This window comes from Nannobrachium achirus, assembly GCF_963921795.1.
Source record: "Nannobrachium achirus genome assembly, chromosome: 15".
Taxonomy (NCBI): Eukaryota; Metazoa; Chordata; class Actinopteri; order Myctophiformes; family Myctophidae; genus Nannobrachium; species Nannobrachium achirus.
The window spans coordinates 3,743,066-3,764,445 of NC_137822.1; the positions used below are offsets into that span (position 1 = coordinate 3,743,066).

Below are 21,380 nucleotides of genomic sequence, written 5' to 3' on the forward strand. Positions count from 1 at the left end.
TAGGTAGGTAGGTAGGTAGGTAGGTAGGTACTTTATTGATCCCCGAGGGGAAATTCAAACATTACAGCAGCTCATAAAGACATAAAAACATAAAAACTGAGGGGCAAGGCCCCCTCTAGCACCACTGTGGTGCCGGGCCTGCCGCATGCGTGAGTTGGACAAAGACAGCGTGGGGAATAGCATCACATAGTCCAGAGCTCTTTGTTATAAAGAATAAGCCAGCACAACATAACAATAGCCAACAATGTACCTGATTCCTCCTCACTTCTTCAGGAGGCTTGACTCGCATTTGTTCAGGGCACATATCTGATTCATATTCATATTCTGCACTCTCATTCTTTCACTGAAGAGTTCTATGACTGCTGTATAGGGTCCTGATGTCAGCAACAGGACTTCAAAACTTTGACCCAGAGGGTTTGACCTGTTGTTGTTGTTTATTTGTTTTTTGTGCAAGCTCCGTCATCGTTGGGAAAGAGATCAATCAGAACAAACAGATTATCTAAATAGGCTATTTACAGATAGTACCTATGGACTTAGTTAAGGTGCAATGACTGTGTCAGCCATGTCGACATAGGTTAGCTCTAGTCCATAGTGTTAGAGGAGTTCTCCTATATATATATATATATATATATATTTATTTATTTTTTAGAAGCTGCAAGCAGGTTCCTATTCCTAATAGTGTCCATTTTTGTTGAAATAGGTTGCCATGGTCACACACACACACCATATCATCCGACCAGAGCACTTGGAAGAGCCTGTGGAACTCCATATTTGGGGCGAGGCCGTCGTCATTATTTTGATGACGTATTCTGTACATACAGGGGAGCTATGTTTAAAGGCTGTTAACCAAAAGCAAACACTTGTTTTCGCTTTAAAGATGATCAATACTCCTGCTGTTTGAGTATCACAAAGGAATTTGCGTCTTTGAAGTCGTCAGCAGGCCCATGTTCAGCTCACACGATGAAAAAGAAGAGAAAGGAAAAGAAGACGATTGGTCATCGTGGAGTCAATCGCACAGGGGAGACCACCTACAAGAAGACACCCTTGTCCACCCTGAAAGGCGCCATCGAGCTCGGCATAACCCACACGGTGGGGAAACTGAGCCAGGACCCAGAGAGAGACAAACTGGTCTCCGACTTTGAGTTGTCGGAGACTATATTCTTCCCCAGTAAAGGCAGCTACCTGACACCGTCTCACAACCTCCACAGTGACTTCAAGTTCACGACGTACGCTCCGATGGCCTTTCGCTACTTCAGGGACACATTTGCAATTAGGCCTAATGACTACGTGCACTCACTGTTCAACCAGTCTCTGATAGAGCTGTCCAACCCGGGGGCCAGTGGCTCCGTGTTCTACGTTTCCAGCGATGACAAGTTCATCATTAAGACGGTGCAGCGCAAAGAGGCAGAGTTTTTGCAGAGGCTGCTTCCTGGTTACTACATGAATCTGAGTCAGAACAAACAGACCTTATTGCCAAAGTTCTACGGCCTCTACTGCGTACAGATGGGGGTAAGGAAGATTCGATTCGTAGTCATGAACAATCTGATCCCCTGCCGCGTACAGCTGCACCACAAATATGACCTGAAGGGCTCCAAATACAATCGAACAGCTTCGTCCAAGGAGAGAACCAATGCGATCCCCACCTACAAAGACCTGGACTTCCTCGCGGACATGCCCGATGGCCTGCTGCTGGCCGCCGACAAGTACAGCGACCTCAGCAAGTCCATCAAGAGAGATTGTATGGTGCTGCAGAGCTTTGAGATAATGGACTACAGCCTGCTGGTGGGTGTCCACAATTTGGACCAGGCGAGTCAGGAGCAGGCCAAAAAGGAGACTGAGGTGACTTTTGTGGACCAACGGACACAAAGTCAGAGATCTATCTGTAAGATGGCTATGGCTACGCAGGATCAAATGGGAGGGATAGAAGCAAGAACCACCAAGGGTGAGAGGCTGCAGGTGTACGTTGGCATCATTGACATCTTGCAGTCCTATACGATGGCAAAGAAGCTTGAACATTACTATAAAGCTGCCATCTATGATGGGAATACTGTATCGGTGAGCAAGCCAAGCTTCTATTCAGAGCGCTTTCAGAAATTCATGTGCACTGACGTCTTCAAATCAATCACATTTAAGGGCCCCTCGTCTAAGAAGGGACGTGTAGGGCTCTTTGGGGGTCTGACCAGCACAGTGAACACGCCGGCACCCACATATGACGCGCTCAAAGGCTATTATATCCCCACTCCTGTCCCTAAGCTCAAAGAGTATTATACCCCTACTCCTGTCGTGCCCACGCACTTGGGCCATATGTCAAATCTACCGGCTTCATTGGGACAATTAAATACATTCTCTCCATTGTTGACTTTAATTAAAATTTTACCTTTTCCCAAATTTGGAGATGACTGATATAGATGTCTGACATCATATGCCACATGAGACTGACACAGAAGTATGTCCATATATGGGCTTAATATTGATGATATCAGGGATCTCCATATATGGGCATAAAAGGCACAAGGACTGACGGTAACAATTAGGTCTAACACCCTTTGGATCGACCACCAAACTCTAACCCAAACCCTAATCCTAACCTCAGTAAAACCATGCTTAACCCTAAACCTAACCTCAGTAACCGTGACGCGGGTGATTATCTAACCTGCCGACGCTGTTCGACCCAACGGGAGTTCGACCTATGGGGCAGTCCCCGGACTGACACAGGGATCTCCATATATGGACATTTATTAGTGAATACATTCCTCATTGACTTTAATGGGGAAAATTCAACCGGTAAGACGGAATTCATTTGACTCGTCTCACGACAACCATACTTGCAATTCCCCATAATTGCATCTTTCTAGTTTTAGCTTGTCAGTGTTTGTCCTTGTGGCAAATGATGCAGACGTGTATTGTTTGTGATGGGTCAGACTACTGGGACCAACTGCTTTCTGTATTTCTGATCTGTGGCTATGTTCACAAGGAAGAGACATTTTAGAGTTTTGAGAAGGACATTGGACGCTGGAAGCTGCTCACAAGCAGAATTTACTTCTCGGGATGAAATAGGTCTAAATAATTAAAGAACGATGCAATGGTCAAACATTGGCCAAATTGTCGAATGATATTGTGAAAATAGCTGATCTACAAACTTGGCTATTTATCTGTGGATCCCAAGTGCTTGTCAGCGCCACGATCCCTAGTTCAAATAGGACCTGCACTTTATTTGTGGTTGTAGAGATAGAAAGCAGACTAGAGTTCTCAACAGGCCTGAAAATGAAGGCCCAGCCCTAACTGGTCAGGCCCGAGGCCCGGCCCGGCCCGACTGCTTAGCATACATTTCATGCCCTACCCAGCCCGAAAGCGTCCAGTTGGGTTGGGTACTTGGGTATGGTCGGGTTTTGGAGTAAAAGTAATAAAATATTTAAAAAATATATATTTTCTTTTTTCCCTACCCGGACGATTAATTAGCATACATTTTAGGCCCTAACCTACCCTAAACGTCGGGTCGGGTTCGGGTATTTTGGGAACTCTAAAGCAGTCCTTTCCCAGATGACCTGAGAGGTCTGGATGGTTGATATCGTACAATATCAGAAATGTATAATGGCCCTTAAACCATTTAATGCGTTATAGACCAACAGTAGGCCTATAACATTCTGAAATCACATTCACTGATAGCAGTAAGGATAGAGTTTCATGCATCCTGGGGATGCAGTGATGCTTAGTTTAATGCATCCTTTATTTAAAAGTATGCGTCAGGGACGCAGGATGCAGGGCGAGTAGCATCACTGACTGTTGTAGACAAGTCTATTGAAGATGCAGGGACTAGTTGTTCTAGATCCTGCTGAGACATAAGTCCTTTAACCCAAGCTATATTTTTATGTGACAGTACAAGGTTTTTGTGTGAATGTGTATAAAAGCATGATTTACACAGCCAAACCGATCCCAGTTTGGCCTGGATTGTCCCGGTTTCAAGTTGGGTGTCCCAACATATATCTCTAAAACACTAATATGTTCCGGTTTTCAACATTTCCAACGAAATTGTCCCGGTTTTCGCCAGAATTTCAATTATAATATTTGTTTTCAGTGGTTGCATTATTGCATAGACATTTAAACATGCTTGCCTGTCCTCTATCAGACAATATTGCTTGTCTGACTCTGAATTCAACACTGAGAGGCTGTTGTTTGTCAATCAGTCATTGCCTGTATACAACACCTGTGTATGGTGTGCATGTGCATGTGCATGACTAAAGTGCACATTGATTTAAGGGTCCCGGTTTGAGAGGCTGAATATTTGGTCACCCTAGGTCAGAACCTGTTGTCTTTTAGCAGACCTACACTGCCATCTAGTGGTGGAATGACTCATAGCCCACACATTTTCAAAGATACATGTCTTTATTTACCTTACCATAAAACATCTGCAAATGAATAAAGGTTTATCTTATCTTTCCTTATTGTATTAATATACAGTATAAATAAACCAGGCTGCGGTGAGCAGACTTTGTCAAAACAAGCTATGAGACGAGTTCATAGATAGATATAGATAGATAGATAGCTTTATTATCCCAAGGGGGAAATTCAGTAAGTAATAGCTTATAGACCTGCTCCGAACATGTCCACAGAAACGCGCAGTGGAAATGAGCTGAAGCAAGCTGAGATGGTGACGTAATGGAGTATGCTGCTGTTCCAATAGCAGAACTACCGTCCTTCCATCCTCGGAAGTCCCTACTCCCAAGGAGAACTTGCAAGTCTGAACTCCCAAGGATGCAAGTTTGTGCTTCCCAAGTTGGGGTATTGAGAATCGGCCAAAATGTACTCTAGGTAGGTAGGTAGGTAGGTAGGTAGGTAGGTAGGTAGGTAGGTACTTTATTGATCCCCGAGGGGAAATTCAAACATTACAGCAGCTCATAAAGACATAAAAACATAAAAACTGAGGGGCAAGGCCCCCTCTAGCACCACTGTGGTGCCGGGCCTGCCGCATGCGTGAGTTGGACAAAGACAGCGTGGGGAATAGCATCACATAGTCCAGAGCTCTTTGTTATAAAGAATAAGCCAGCACAACATAACAATAGCCAACAATGTACCTGATTCCTCCTCACTTCTTCAGGAGGCTTGACTCGCATTTGTTCAGGGCACATATCTGATTCATATTCATATTCTGCACTCTCATTCTTTCACTGAAGAGTTCTATGACTGCTGTATAGGGTCCTGATGTCAGCAACAGGACTTCAAAACTTTGACCCAGAGGGTTTGACCTGTTGTTGTTGTTTATTTGTTTTTTGTGCAAGCTCCGTCATCGTTGGGAAAGAGATCAATCAGAACAAACAGATTATCTAAATAGGCTATTTACAGATAGTACCTATGGACTTAGTTAAGGTGCAATGACTGTGTCAGCCATGTCGACATAGGTTAGCTCTAGTCCATAGTGTTAGAGGAGTTCTCCTATATATATATATATATATATATATATATATATATATATATATATATATATTTATTTTTCTTTTTACAAAAAGGGCCGATTTCAATGTTTATGCGATCAAATGTCACTAACCTCCAATTGTGTTCTTTGTAAAGTATCATACATAACATACATTATGTGATGATAGTTAACATGAATCATATCAGTTCATTGTTAGCTATTGCAATTACTATTTAGATTTTTTGAGGGGAAAGAACACGGTGAACACCTGAGAAGCTAAATATGATGTGCAAGAATGTAAACTCACTAGCCATAATTATGCCAGTTTATAAAGTGAATCAATGGTGATGATTTGCATACTGACATGATGTCACACATTCTGCTTGGTGTCACCCAATCCCAAGAACAGAGGATGTGAAAATTGCTTTAAAGGGCCTACACCATGCTTTTAAAACTATATTTTTTGTATAAATATATGCTCAAAATTGAGTCTTAGACAGGTTTTAACCCTCAAAAAACAGCCTCTGTTTGCTCAGGGGCGCATCTAGTGGGGTTTTTCCAGAAAAAAAAGAAGTTTTTTGAAAAAGAAAAAGTTTTTTGAAAAAGAAAAAGTTTTTTGAAAAAAAAAAAAGTTTTTTGAAAAAAAAAAAGTTTTTGAAAAAAAAAGTTTTTTGAAAAAAAAAAGTTTTTGAAAAAAAAGTTTTTTGAAAAAAAAGTTTTTTGAAAAAAAAAAGTTTTTGAATAAAAAAGTTTTTGAATAAAAAAGTTTTTGAAAAAAAAAAGTTTTGAAAAAAAAAAGTTTTGAAATTTTTTTTTTTTGAAATTATTATTTTTTTGACTCTGAAAAAAAAAACGGGAATCCGAGAGTCAACTCTCAGAACAGCACTGTTCTGAGAACCCGTGGAAACCTTTTCATCTCTGTCTGCCCAAAACCAGAGAAAGACACAACGGTCAGAAATAGGACTTTGTGAGGATAGAAGGTGCCAGTGGGACCCCAAAAAAAGGTTTTAAAATAGAAAAAGTGAAAATTCATGGTGTAGGTCCTTTAAAGGGCCCTGCCTTCACTTCTCTTGACTCAGACTTCTACGTTTTCAGCCGCCCAGAGGAAACCCTGCTCCCAGACGAGGCAAGATCTACACCAGGTTGGTCCTCATCCAAGATCTACACCAGGTTGGTCCTCATCCAAGATCTACACCAGGTTGGTCCTCATCCAACTATTACTGCACAAGATCTACACCAGGTTGGTCCTCATCCAACTATTACTGCACAAGATCTACACCAGGTTGGTCCTCATCCAACTATTACTGCACAAGATCTACACCAGGTTGGTCCTCATCCAACTATTACTGCACAAGATCTACACCAGGTTGGTCCTCATCCAACTATTACTGCACAAGATCTACACCAGGTTGGTCCTCATCCAACTATTACTGCACAAGATCTACACCAGGTTGGTCCTCATCCAACTATTACTGCACTATTTCTATGGCAACATAGCCTAGGCTTACTGTAGGTTATGCTGTGACTCTTTCTTTTCCTTCTTCAGTCATCCAGGTTTATTACTTTTATAAAATGACTATGCTTGGTTATTTTTGTAGTTTATTTAGTTAGTGACTCAGCTGTTTGGAGTTTAACTGTTGACTGTTTACTGCCTTTTATCAATTGTAACCCAGTGCCCTATGCTTTAAATACACACCTTGTTTGCCTGAGATATTTTTAAAGATAGATCATACGTGGGACATTTACCTTTTTTAAGTAAAGAACTCACGTTACATTAAGTGACACAATATGTTTATGGATATTTATCGATCATAATAATATATATTTTTTTGTTTGTCTCAAAGTGCTTCCTGCTACACCACTGACGGAGAGACCACCTCAAGTCGACATGCAGCTGATCCCTCATCTCCTATGCTTGCTGGGCCTGTCGCTAGGCAGCGTGCACACTGCTGTCTTGGCCAATGGAGGCTGTCCAGCGCAATGGTCCAGCTTCTACGGCAGCTGCTACAAGCATGTTTCTGCGGCTTTGACCTGGGCCGATGCTGAGGTGAACTGCGTGTCTCAAGATGCCAACCTGGTGTCCATCCACAGCGTCGGCGAGCACAACTTTGTCCGAGCCCTGATCAAGAACTCTGACCCGGCAGAGGGATTTACCTGGATCGGCCTGAGCGACACTCAGAAGGAGGGTGTGTGGCTGTGGTCTGATGGGTCCAGAGCGAGCTACACCGCGTGGCTCGCTGGAGAGCCAAACAATGGTGTGTGGAAAGATAACACAGGAACAAATGGAAATGAAAACTGTGTGTTCACAAACTTCCGTACTAAATGGAATGATCAAAGATGTTCGGATACTTATCGATCTGTTTGTAAATCTCGTACAGTCCAGTACAGACATTAGTTTACAGTACTAATGACTGGGTTGTCTAATTCAAACCAGTGACTTGTACTGGGTCTCTATAATAAAAGGTACAATAAATAGGTTTGTGTTTGACGCAAATCACTTTAAAGAACATTGGATATTCTCTAGCTACCACATAGAAGATGTTTCTATTCACCTGTACATTCATTCACTCACAAATCACTCATCATGTAGCCATGTATTAAACACTGAACAGCTGAAAGTCAGACTACCGTGAGTTGGAGCCATAATGTTAAACAATAAACATTATAGTGTGAGGTCCTGTCTTTTGTCTGTCTCCTTTAAAACTCTAATATCAGGTTCAGATCTTGGGACAATAAGAGATATGTTATATAATATTAACATCGGGTTCAGATCTTGGGACAATAAGAGATATGTTATATAATATTACATTCTCTCCATTGACTTTAATTAAAATTTACTTTTTCCAAATATGGAGATGACTGACATCATGTCTGACATCATCTGATTCGACAGTAGAGATAGATCTTGAATGTCCGTGTGCACGACGAAAGTGCACATTGATTTAAGGGTCCCGGTTTGAGAGGCTGAATATTGCTCACCCCAGGTCAGAACCTGTTGTCTTTAGCAGACCTACCCTGCCATCTAGTGGTGGAGAGACTCATTGACCACACATTCATAAAGATACTTGTGTCTTAATTATGCCATACACAACATCTGCAATAAAGGTTTTATCTTATCTTTTCTTATCTTATTAATATATACATAAACCAGGCTGCATCCAATGATTTAATGCTGCCTTTGTGAAACGGGCCCCATGTTATAAAATAGACAACAAATTGATTCGTTGGAGGCCTTAGGTTTTTTTTTGTGCTAATCAGTCTAAAAGCGCCAAGTTTTGACAAACATGACAAACCCCTAGTTAGACCCCTCACATCCTACTTAAATACCCAGAAAAATGTTTTCCTCCTGTATAGAAAGTCCATTGGAGCCCAACTTGTTTTGGCCGCTGTGGTGACCCCTAAGGTCGCCGACTCGGGCGCCCTAGCTAAATCATTAGAGCATGCCCTGGGCTACATCTGTGCAAGATTTGGCGCTTTTAGACTGATTAACATGAAATTACCATTCTATCTCCCTAAGGCCCCCTTAGGCTATAAAATAGAGTCTATATTGTATGAATCTGTTTTGTCCGTGTTTGTTTATGGGCTAAAAGAGACTTTGAGAGCTGTGGGACACTAACGTTGGGTGATTTTCACCCACACAATTATGGTTACTAGACCTTACCTCGAAGATATGTGCTCCAAAATATGTCAAACGCACCCGGTGAAAGTGTGTGTGAGAGAGAGAGAGAGAGAGAGAGAGAGAGAGAGAGAGAGAGAGAGAGAGAGAGAGAGAGAGAGAGAGAGAAACATTCCTAACTGTGAGAGAAAGGGGTGTGTGTGTGTGGGGCTACAGATCCCATGGCCTAAAGGAACGGACCGTAACCCTGGCAACAGACAGCAGAGTTCAACAGAAGTGGTTAAGAAAACGCTAATAAACAGCTTTAATTTGGGAGAAATGTAATTCGGGCTCCGTCACCGTTGGTATAATGCTAATGGCCAATACCATGTGAACTTTGGGATCAGTTGCTGAAGCGAGTGAATAGATAAACGTAGATAAGCGTGAGCGTTAGAGCGTGAGTGAGTTTGCTCCTTAGTAGGATGTGACTTTCATTGTGTTGCTGTCTGAGGTGAATGGGTCCTTGAGTACCTTCAGGCTGCTCATGCAGTGACATCATCGAAGGTAGGCTTGTTTCCCTGCCAACATCCCTGGTTTTGGGGTGATTGGGTGATTTTCACAGTTGTCAGTCATAGGGAGACATGTGTCTTCACTGGACAAGGCACAGTCCATAGATAGCCTATAGACTGTTTTGCGCCCCCTGTAGAGAAACGGAGGGAGAGAGAGAGGGAGAGATGTAGCGTGAGTCACTCACTGCCCTCAGTCTGATGGCCTCAAAAGTCTAGTATCTCCCTCGCTCCATAGGGATATCCCTTTGGATAAATGTCATGTCATTTTTGCAAAAAAAAACTAAACACAAACACATTTGAAATATTGATTTGATGCTCATATTAATTAGGAAGTATTATGTTTGTTTGCCAGACCCATGAAATGGGTAGGCCTACATAAGCAAATGTCGGTCTGTCCCTTTTCTATATAAAGGGTATATATGATGATGACATGATGATGACATGCCTACAAAAGGCATGATGTCATAAATGATGATGACAGACAGGGGGTCTGGCACAACCAGGTTGACCTGGTCTAGTTTTATCTGCACATGCATGCCATAAATTACATTTATGACATCATCAACTTGCGACGGGCATTTCGACTATTGAGTGAAAGATTAGCTGGGACAATTCTAATATATTAAGGCATATTTGTCATATTAGCCAGGGATCCCTTTAAGATATGGAACTTTCACACGAGAGACCCGGGTTTGAATCCCGGGCGTTACATTGGGGCCTGCCTGTACCGGATCAGGTTTCCCTGTGAGAGGAGGTCAAAAGGAGAGCGAGTGTAGCAGAGTGACTCAACTGCCTCAGCGTGATGGCCTCAAAAGTCTAGTGCAGTGATACTCAAACTCCGGCCCGCGGGCCACTTCCGGCCCGCGGCACAATTTTGACTGGCCCACCAGCTTAATGTCCTCAAAGTCACGCATCCAACAAGCTTTAAACTGAGCAGATTGGACCTTGCGTTCCTGAGATAATGGCCAAAACATCTTGAAAGTGGCCAATAAAATCGATTTTTTTTCTTCTTCATTTTTTTTTTACCAGTGGCTCTGTCCAACTAATTAGCATACCCAAAACGACATTGTAATGCAAATCAAATGAAAGAGATGTAACTGTAGCTCTACTTATAGTCATTTGGTAGCTAAACAGTCTGGGTAATCTATTTTAAGTAGATTGTTTGATTTTATTTGATTTTCCTTAGCCATAACTATCTATTTTCTAAGTTTATTTTCTGTAAAAAGCCATTTGTGTCGAATGTGGACCAAGTCATAAATAACAGAAGCAATTGAAAGAGAGATGTGCTCAGCTTTAACGTTATCCCACTTGATAGCAGGCAGATAGATATCAACCCAGACAAATAGCAGACAAATGTAGACTACATTAGTTTGTTTTATTGTTTGTGTGGAATATGCTAATTGCATAGAATTATTAAAATGAGAGAACATTTTGCAAATTACTTTGATTACAAATTGTGTCATTGACAGAATATAAATGGAATTCCAAGCCATAAAATAAGGCACATTGCACTTGTCTTAAAGTTGTACTATGTAACTTTTTTTATAAAACAAATCTTAAAATTCTCCTAACTATTAAATCACAAAAGTTTTAGAAGATCCGCGCCGTGAATTTCAGCCTGTAAAGCCTTCTCTGTATGTAAACTGAGATCCTTGCCGTGGACCGGATCTCGCGCCAAAATTGCGTCATCACACTACCGGCCAATCACAGCGAGGGTTATACAACTGCCGGCCAATCACAGCGCATCTTGAAGTGGGGTCGCTATGGCAGCCATATTTGTTGTCGCCCGTTTGTACCATCCCTTCTCTAGGTAATTTCGCCTACCAGGCAGGGTGAAGGAGTCCGTATCTCTGGAATTACTGAACGCACAGGAACAAGGGACCCCTTAAAAGATAGATCTCAGCGAGGTGGAGGCAGACGCGGGGGTCTGAAGGTACGAAAAACGTCCGAAAGACGCGGACGCGACCGCGGTTTGCTATAGGGCTAATGACCACTAGTTGGGCATCTTACACAGTATGGCTTTAAGTTATGTGGAATAAAGCAAATAAAAGAGAGAAGTTAATCAAATAATGTAATTTTATCAACTGGCCTGCGGCCCCTTGCCATTTTTGTAATGTGGCCCACTGGTTCAGAAGTTTGAGTATCCCTGGTCTAGTGGCTCCCTCAGTCTATAGGTATAACCCTTAGGATCAATGATTAAGAATCCCGGGTGTTACAGGGAGTTGTTACACTGCATGAATTTAAACATTATTATGTCACAGACGCTTTTCGATTGATTGCTTGATTGTAAACTTTATTAACTTTTTTCTTTTAAAGCACACATAGGTACAGATTTATACCAAAGGATGCGAAAAGGCTGGCTGACCCACAATATCCTATGGCTTATTTAATTGCCTCGGACAGTGCACTTGATTTAATTGGCCATAAGGAATCCAACGGGTCAAACATCTTGTCTTGTCTTCTTGACAGTTTCATGAAAATCTGCACTTTCATTCTTGAGTTATTTTGTTCCCAGATACACTTACAGACCTGAGTGATGAAAACGGCCTGCGCCTTTTACTCATTGCTGCAGGCAGAGTAACAAACAATCACATTCATTTCACAAGCATATTTTACAATTGAAATATGGTGAGTGAAATCACTGCCTCTAGTGGGAAAAGTAGGAAAAGCGCAAGTCAGCCGTTTGTGTCAAGATGTAGGCCATATCTAGGCCAGATGTGTGCGCCAACAGTGACGCAATTGTAGTCCTAAAGCGGCCATATTTTGGGTCAAACACAGGTGTTTCAATTGTTTTATTTGGCATAGAACTAATGCTCTACTTCAATCAGAACACCTGTGTAAGGCTGTGTTGACCCAAGAAATGGCCGCCCTAGAACTACATATTGGCACACCCTATAAGCCCAAGACTTGTGTGGGCATGGTCACTAGCCTCACACATGATCCCCCCTGCAAAAGTGGATTGAAGCATTTTCATTGCAAAATTACAAAATAATTCAACAGGGCTTGAGGGCTTACGTTAAATTGCATGCAGACAAAGTATTCAACAAATGAATAATTATAGAACTATTAAAAAGGTTTTGTTAGGTGTAACAAGTGTTAGCAGGTGTTAGCTGGAAAAAAAAAACAGGATGATTTGCTGCAATGTTATATATTTTATATTCAGAAAGAATAAATACATAGAAATACAAGAAGCCCTTATCTGATACAGCTAAAGTCTCAGTTACACGGTCACCCCTCCCCCTCTTGCAGTGTTAGAGACGGGACGGGAGGGGGAGGGGTGTCAATCCTGACCATAGACTGACCATAGACTGACTCATGCCTCTGCCCATGATGATACTGCAATGCATCATGGGTACAGGGATTTTAATTAAAAAAAAAACCTAAAAGTATTCTAGTAAAACTGTATATTTCTTCCAATCAACTGTGTTACAAATACTATATGTAGCCTATACGTTTATTTATAGGCCTAGTAGTGTATTGTATGGGTGAACACGTTGCAGTATAAACGTCACTGTGACTGGTATGTGTGTGAGTCAAACCCTCCACATTAATGTATATAATTCATACTTACCTGGCAGGGAAGATACCATGATCATAAAGGTGGTTCACCCAGGTTGAGGCTCAGCCATTGCACTCCGGCCGAGCTGATATACTTGCGAATTCCCCAAATGTGGGAATCTCGACTGCATAATTTATGGTAGTGGGGGACTGCGTTCGCGCTCTCCCCTGATTAGACTGTGAAAAGCAAAATAGTACAAATAACTCGGACAAAGTAATCATTCCAACAAACAACACATAGCCTACACAAATGAGTTAAGCTATGACTATGTCTGCAATTCTGCATGTAGGAATGCAAATCTCTGAACCCTTGTGCATCATATTGGGTTAGCATATTTACAGGCGTTCACAATCGTACGAAACAGGCGATACTGTAACTATTTACGTCATGAGCCTACTGTACTTTTGACTGTATCAGTATCAGGTCAGTTTTATTACAGCCATACAGAAGCTCCTGCTGCTCAAACTGATGCAAGCCCCGGTCGAGCTAAGCTAACCTGTTAGTCCCAGGGGATGAGAATGGGTTGGTTAGTCAGGTCCGCTATGTTAATAAAGGTTTATTTGTTGGATTTTTTTGGAGATTTGTAAAACTATACATTTTTGGAATCTTCAGAGCATGGGGAATCCAAAAATCTTTGTTTGCATTTGCACAGACACCTGCAAAGCCTCCATTTTGGACGTTCAAAATGGCCGACATAAAATACACAATTTGTGCTATCTTGGCTTCTAGACAACCTAGAAACGTAATTAAACTTGCTAATCCTATGTTTTCTGGGTCAAGGAATCGAATGAATGAATGATGGATGTAAAATGTTCTGGTCCCCCACCCCCTTTCTGGGGGTTATCTATTTTGGGACCTCCCAGAACAGTACGCTAGCCAGTTAATGTCCGATTTTCATAATATTAGAGTTTTGTAGGTTTTAAAACATCCCGAGTTCATTTATTAGACTTTTAAAGGAGCCAGAATAACCTTTCTGACTTTTGGTTGGGGTCTTTCCTCACCTGGGACCCCCTAGACAGACCCCTGTCTAGGGGTCTGTCTCAGTAATCGCTCTACTGCTCCAGAACAATGTTAAATTAGATCATAATTGAAGCATAAAAGTTAGTGTAGCTGGGCTCTGAAAACAAAAATTAGTAGTAGCAAATACCAGGGGTCTTCCACAGGGGGTCCGGGACCCCTGCTGGGTCCTCAGAGTTACTACAGGGGGCCCGCCAATCCTGATGGGATCTTTTTTTTTTTACATTTGAAACTGAAACTTTGAATGTTTTTATGTATCCTGGGTTTATTGCGGCCATAGGTCGCAGTTTGCGACCATAGGTCACAGTTTACTATCAGAACCGTCACATTTTGACCTTATCTATCTAGATAGATAAGGTCAGTCAATCAACAAAAAAGCGTTACCCGTCCAGACAGACAGCTTTCTGTCTGGACGGGTAACGCTTTTTTGTTGATTGACACTCACACTCTGGCATCCCCGCTCTGACATCACTGTGATGTCAGGGAACCAAATCCCCTTTATGCCCATATATGGAGATCCCTGTGATGCCAGGGGAACCATAAAAGGACAACTAGGTAGTCATCCGGCAACAGCTCACAGCTGTGAAGCCGGGAGGAGTTCAGATTGACAATCAGATTCACAGGAGGGGAGGGTGCGAGCAAAGTGTGGTAGAACAGGGGAAGGGCAAGGGCCAGACCCAGAATTTGACATAATGAAAGTATTGCAACTTCTCACTTGTGCAGACTAACGTGTCCATTTATTGCACTGCACTCACACTGACAACACAACACACACACATAGACACCTCTTTGTTATTGTAACCCCAAAACCCTCAACCTATCGTCTTAAAGAGCCCATGGTCAATTATGCCCAAAAAGATTCACTACAATGCAGGCATTTCAGACATGCAGGATCTATTGTCTTCATCATTGTCATCTTCAATGTCCAACCTAATAGTGTTGACACAGTCTCCACCAGGGAGTGAAAGGCAGGTTACTTGAGCAGCTGCAATGTCCCTTGCAGCCATATTTGATGAGCTCAAGTACTGCCTTTGGAGCAGGGAGGGCAAGACACCTGACTGGAAAATACCCTCCACTCTCTGAATTCCATCTATTTTCTTCGATTGGTGGAAGCTCAGGGCAATTTGTCAGGTATGATTTATCCTGCATTGTGACATAGTTGGCACGGATGTGGTAGCAGTGCAGCACGAGTTGGAGGTAGCATCTCACCCTCAGTGTTACGTCCTGGCCCTCACTTGGCACTGTGGCACCCTCTCGTGGCACAGTACGTCACAGCAGACCTCTGAGTTCCAGATATCTGCACACCAGTCTCCCATTGGCAATCTCCTCACCTGGACCGAGTCTGCAATCAGCTCCTGAGTCTACAAGATCCTGGCCAGCACACAGCTCTGCGTCAGATCCTCACCTTTCCACTCGTATGGTAAAGTACAACCTGCAGACTAGCTTTCCCAGTTTAGCAGAGTTTTAGACTGACTTTATAATTAGTGGCATTGCCCTTTAATTCTTGTGGATCTATTGCTGACCGTGCTTCTCCTCTCCTTCCAGTTCCTCAAGACCCCGGACCGAGTTGGAGCTGCAGCGGCGCCCACTACCCCCTTTTTGCCCCCCTCGTGCCTTTAACTCTGTGCTCCAGGTTAATAAACGCGCCCGGGTGGGCTTTATCCTTCCTCTGCCTCCTCCTTGCTGTGCATTTGGGTCAAACACACACCAGTCGTAACAGTAGGATCTGACCACCTAGACCCAGCCAGCATGGCAGAGAAGCCCCCACCTCTCACACCACTCCAGGCCCAAGGACAAGTTTTGGATCAACATTCCCGCCTGCTGTCCGAGGCATCCACAGCCGTTTTGCGTATACAGCAGGAGCTCCGGGAGGTTTCTACACTCCAGCAGTCCCAGGCCACTCAACAACAAGCCCAGGTTAATGAACTTACTTCTTTAGTTAAGAATCTCACTGTCCAGGTTGCTGCGCTCAACGCACAACTCACTTCATCCCCAGGCCTTTTGGCCTCCGTTTCTGTCCAGCCTGCCCCTGTGCCCAGCCGGGAGCCTCACCTTACTGCCCCGGTCCCCTATGATGGTACTTTTTCTCTATGTCGGGAGTTTCTCATGCAGTGTGAGTACGTGTTTGATCTTCAGCCTAGCATGTATTCCACCTCCCCCGCCCGCATAGCTTACATTACTAACCTGACTACTGGGAGGGCACGCCGTTGGATTTTCTCTAGTCGTGAGGGGTCTGCATTCTACATGCAGAATTACAAGGACTTTGTTTTGGAGTTCAAAGCTGTGTTTGACCACGACGTCCAGGGGCACGACGCCGACGTCACACTCGGCCTGAGCGAATTCCATCTGCCGTCTCCTGTCCCACAGAGGAGGACTGCATGCAGCTGGGCCAGATCCGTGTGACTTCCAGGGGTCGCTTATCACCAGCTGAGCGCAAGCACCGCAGGCTACACGGGCTCTGTTTGTATTGTGCCAGCTCAACACATACCGTTCACTCCTGTCCCATTCTCTGCTCCAAGGTGTCCTCTCCACAGACGCCAGGGGGCGTAGCTTCTCCCAGTCGGGGTTTTCGGGTGAGTCGTCTCTCTACTCCCCAGCCCCTCACCGCCAGTCGTGCCAGTTTCCCTGTCACACTCGCCTGGGAGGGACAGTCGTTCACAGTTCCAGCTTTCATCGACTCCGGGGCCGATGAGAGCTTTATTGACCGCCAGTTTGCCTTGAAGTTGGGAATCCCGGTCTCTGCGCTCCAGAGGCCTCTCTCTGCCTTCGCGCTGAATGGTCACTCCATGGGTCCTGTCACTCACCGGACCAAGCCCCTCACCCTCACTGTCTCGGGAGACCATGTGGAGGCCATACGCCCCTACGTCACTCACTCCCCGGGCACTCCGTTCATCCTGGGCAGACCCTGGTTGGAGCGTCACACCCCCCACGTCTGCTGGAGTTCGAGGCGCATTCTCAGCTGGAGCGCCGCCTGCCAGGTCTGTTGCCTCCAGCCCGCCTCGATCTCCGCCCAGGCTGAGCATTTTTCTGCCCGGGTTCCTTCCCGTCCTAAGGGCCGTCGCCGACGCCGGGCACACCCCGACGTTTCTCGCCAATCGCCAGGTGGCGATCCCTGGAGGGGGGGTCCTGTTACGTCCTGGCCCTCACTTGGCACTGTGGCACCCTCTCGTGGCACAGTACGTCACAGCAGACCTCTGAGTTCCAGATATCTGCACACCAGTCTCCCATTGGCAATCTCCTCACCTGGACCGAGTCTGCAATCAGCTCCTGAGTCTACAAGATCCTGGCCAGCACACAGCTCTGCGTCAGATCCTCACCTTTCCACTCGTATGGTAAAGTACAACCTGCAGACTAGCTTTCCCAGTTTAGCAGAGTTTTAGACTGACTTTATAATTAGTGGCATTGCCCTTTAATTCTTGTGGATCTATTGCTGACCGTGCTTCTCCTCTCCTTCCAGTTCCTCAAGACCCCGGACCGAGTTGGAGCTGCAGCGGCGCCCACTACCCCCTTTTTGCCCCCCTCGTGCCTTTAACTCTGTGCTCCAGGTTAATAAACGCGCCCGGGTGGGCTTTATCCTTCCTCTGCCTCCTCCTTGCTGTGCATTTGGGTCAAACACACACCAGTCGTAACACTCAGTTCTTTGACATAAATAGTTCCCATCTGAGTAATCGCAGGGTTGTTGGACCTTTTGAACTGTAAACATGGCATGCAAAATGCTCCAATGACTGCAATGTTGATGGAAGCTCACCAATAATAAGCTCAGGAGGAATGGAACCCTTTAAGGTCCTTGAAGTGGTTAATGACTTGGTCATCATCACCAGGCTTCAAGTATAGGCATTGACCCATATCTTTTTGGAGATTCCAACAAAATTCTCTTCCCCAGCCAGCACCAGAAAAATCATGTAGGCCAAGGAACCCTTGACATTTGTGACATCCAATAACTTGAACTTGCTTGAATATGTGTGTGCACTTCTACAAAATCATGTCCCTTGATGAAGGTATCGTATTATGATGCCTACTTTGTCATACCTGACAAAATGCCCCAAGCTTCGATCAATCGAAGAAAATAGATGGCATTTAGAGAGTGGAGGGAATGTTCCAGTCAGGTGTCTTGCCCTCCCTGCTCCAAAGGCAGTACTTGAGCCCATCAAATTTGGCTGCAAAGCAGGTTGCACTCCTCCCTGCAAAGGTGGAGACTGTCAACACATATGTCTTGCAAATTAGAGAGGACATGTACAGTATTTTAGTGAATCTCTTTGGACATAATTGACCATGAGCTCTTTAAGAGGATAGGGTGAGGGTTTTGGGGTGACGATTAACAAAGAGGTGTGTGTGTGTGTGTGTGTGTGTGTGTGTGTGTGTGTGTGTGTGTGTGTGTGTGTGTGTGTGTGTGTGTGTATGTGTGTGTGTGTGTGTGTGTGTGTGTGTGTGCGCGTGCGTGCGTGCGTGCGTTTTGTCAGTGTGAGTGCAGTGCAATAAATGGACACGTTAGTCTGCACACCCAAAGTGAGAAGTTGCAATACCTTACCTGTCAACCATAACTGTCTAACACAAAAATTGTATAAATAATACTGAGAATACTAATAAATCATCGAAGTACAATACATAAACCCAGGATACATAAAAACATACATAAAAAAGAAAATCCTTTCCCATTAAGATTTGGTGGGCCCCCTGTAGTAACTATGAGGACCCCCCAAGGGTCCCAGACCCCCTGAGGAAGACCTCTGGTATTTTGCTTACTCATAGAGCCCAGCTACAACACCTTTTATGCTTCAATTATGATCTAATTTAACATTGTTCTGGAGCAGGAGCAGAGCGATTACTGTGATAGGCTCATGGGTCTGTCTAGGGGGTCCCAGGTGAGGAAAGACCCCAACCAAAAGTCAGAACAGTTATTCTGGCTGCTTTAAAAGTCTAATGAATCAACTCAGGATGTTTTAAAACCTACAAAACTCTAATATTATGAAATAGACATTAACTGGCTAGCGTACTGTTCTGGGAGGTCCCAAAATAGATAACCCCAACAAAGGGGGTGGGGGTCCGTAACATTTTACACCCATAATTTACTCAGTCGATTCCTTGACCCAGAAAACATAGGATTGGCATGTTTAATTAAGTTTCTAGGTTGTCTAGAAGCCAAGATAGCACAAATTATGTATTTTATGTCGGCCATTTTGAACGTCCAAAATAGCGGCTTTGCAGGTGTCTGTGCAAATGCAAACAAAGATTTTTGGATTCCCCATGGTCTGAAGATCCCAGAAATGTATAGTTTTACTAATCTCCCAAAAAATCCAACAAAAATACATAGTGGACCTGACTATGTGTCCTGTGCTGTCTGTGTGTTGATGCTCCCCTCCTCGCCTTTACACACAAACATTGTGCGCGTGAGTGATACTTGGGTGTTTGTGCACTCTATAACTATGGTATAACCAGTAAGACTCCCTAATCGGGAGATAAGCGACCGTAGGTCACTTATCTCCACAAATAGGGCAAAAATGTGTTTTTCCAAAAACTTCCGGATCCATGTTGATGACATGAGTGTAGACATACTGTGTAGTGATTTCCGTGATTTGAGGGCCAAAACTGTAGGAGCAGTGACCAAAAATGTGTTTTAAAAATCGGCCTGTAGGTGGCGCTAGAAGAGGGCCATGTGAGAAATGAGGGGTGGGGTGTCCGCGTTGCCTTGGCGGACGAATAGGTACCGGCCCCGGCTCTCCCGGACGCTCCTAGCCCGAGTTACGGCATTTTATGTGAGCTGCAGTGGCAGGGGGTCCTCCACTGGGGGCGCCACCACTTTTGCATCCGTTCTGGAGCACCAGGAGTGGGTGGTCCCCGGGATTTCCCCGTGAGCAGCCCCGTTGGGGTGGTCATTTGGTCATTTTTGCACATTTGGTATTTTTTTTACACCTGGGGGTCCCCCAGGGACCTGGGGGTCCCTGGAACTCCGGGGGTCCTTGGAGGTTGTAGTTTGGCAGGCAAGGAGTTTGTGTGGAAATTTTGGCATGGATCGGGCCAACGGTGGCCGAGATATGAGCAGGGCAAAAGTGTGACGTGTGAGGTGTGACAGACAGAGGGACGGACGGACGGACGGACAGACAGACAGACAGACAGACAGACAGACAGACAGACAGACAGACAGACAGACAGACAGACAGACAGACAGACAGACAGACAGACAGACAGACAGACAGACAGACAGACAGACAGACAGACAGTTTGTGCAGGCTGTGATAGTAAGTAGCGACCTACGGTCGCAACTATGGTGTGCACCAATCTGAGTTCCCAGAAGTTATTTTCTTCGCCACTAGGGGGTAGGTGTGCACTCATAGAGTTCCTGGCGTAGCAGATAGTTTAGTAGCCTACTCTCCCCACGTGTGCAGTGTGCCGCAGACACAAGCACAAGAAAAAAGGAACTTGTGTGTGTGTGTGTGTGTGTGTGTGTGTGTGTGTGTGTGTGTGTGTGTGTGTGTGTGTGTGTGTGTGTGTGTGTGTGTGTGTGTGTGTGAGTTAAGCAGACATGCATTTCTGTGTGCTCAATGCATGCATGTGTGGATGACGTGCATCATGTAGACCTATTCATGCTGGCCAACCACATAGACTAATGAGAGTGGGACAAATCAAATAGTATAAAGAATAATAAGAATACAAATAATTATAATACATTGGCCACTGTGGAATAGTTTCGCTGTTTCCCCCCCTGCTGGTACAAGAAAATGCTCCATTGAAAGTGAATGGGTTTTTGTCAAACTTTACATGATTGTATTACCTTAATAAACATTGTCATAGATAGGCCTAGTTTATGATTCCAGTCACAAGTTTAAAGTCTTTTTTCAATCACCTTATGGTCCAGTGTATTTTAAAATTGATGATACATTAATGTATTAGGAGGGGCCTTGGCTAGCCCGATTGACAAGCTCCCTACCAATAGCATGTATTAACCGACCTGCTCTGCCCCAGCCAATAGAATCCTGGTACCATTTCCATTTTCAGGACAGGATGTAGAAAGACACACACGCTTGCTTAATAGGCTTCATTTACCATCTATGTATATGGGCGTAGCTTTGTCCATCTCTTTTTTTTGAGCGGTGGTCACACCGTCTCCTATACGTGGCCGTGTGTGTGTGTGTGTGTGTGTGTGTGTGTGTGTGTGTGTGTGTGTGTCTGTGTCTGTCTGTCTGTCTGTCTGTCTGTCTGTCTGTCTGTAGCCTGACCCTACCTCTGTTTGAC

The 21,380-nt window shown here is 44.3% G+C and overlaps 1 protein-coding gene across 1 annotated transcript; it reads left to right on the forward strand.

Moving 5' to 3' along the window:
- Nucleotides 1-960: 960 nt before the first annotated feature.
- On the forward strand, nt 961-15,770 carry LOC308299157 (phosphatidylinositol 4-phosphate 5-kinase type-1 alpha-like; the record flags this gene model as incomplete). The annotated part of the gene is made up of 3 exons (XM_080742875.1): nt 961-2,173; nt 7,345-7,667; nt 15,696-15,770. 3 exons carry the CDS (start codon nt 961-963, stop codon nt 15,768-15,770), a joined length of 1,611 nt encoding a protein of 536 aa, XP_080599001.1.
- Between the last annotated feature and the right edge of the window lie 5,610 nt (nt 15,771-21,380).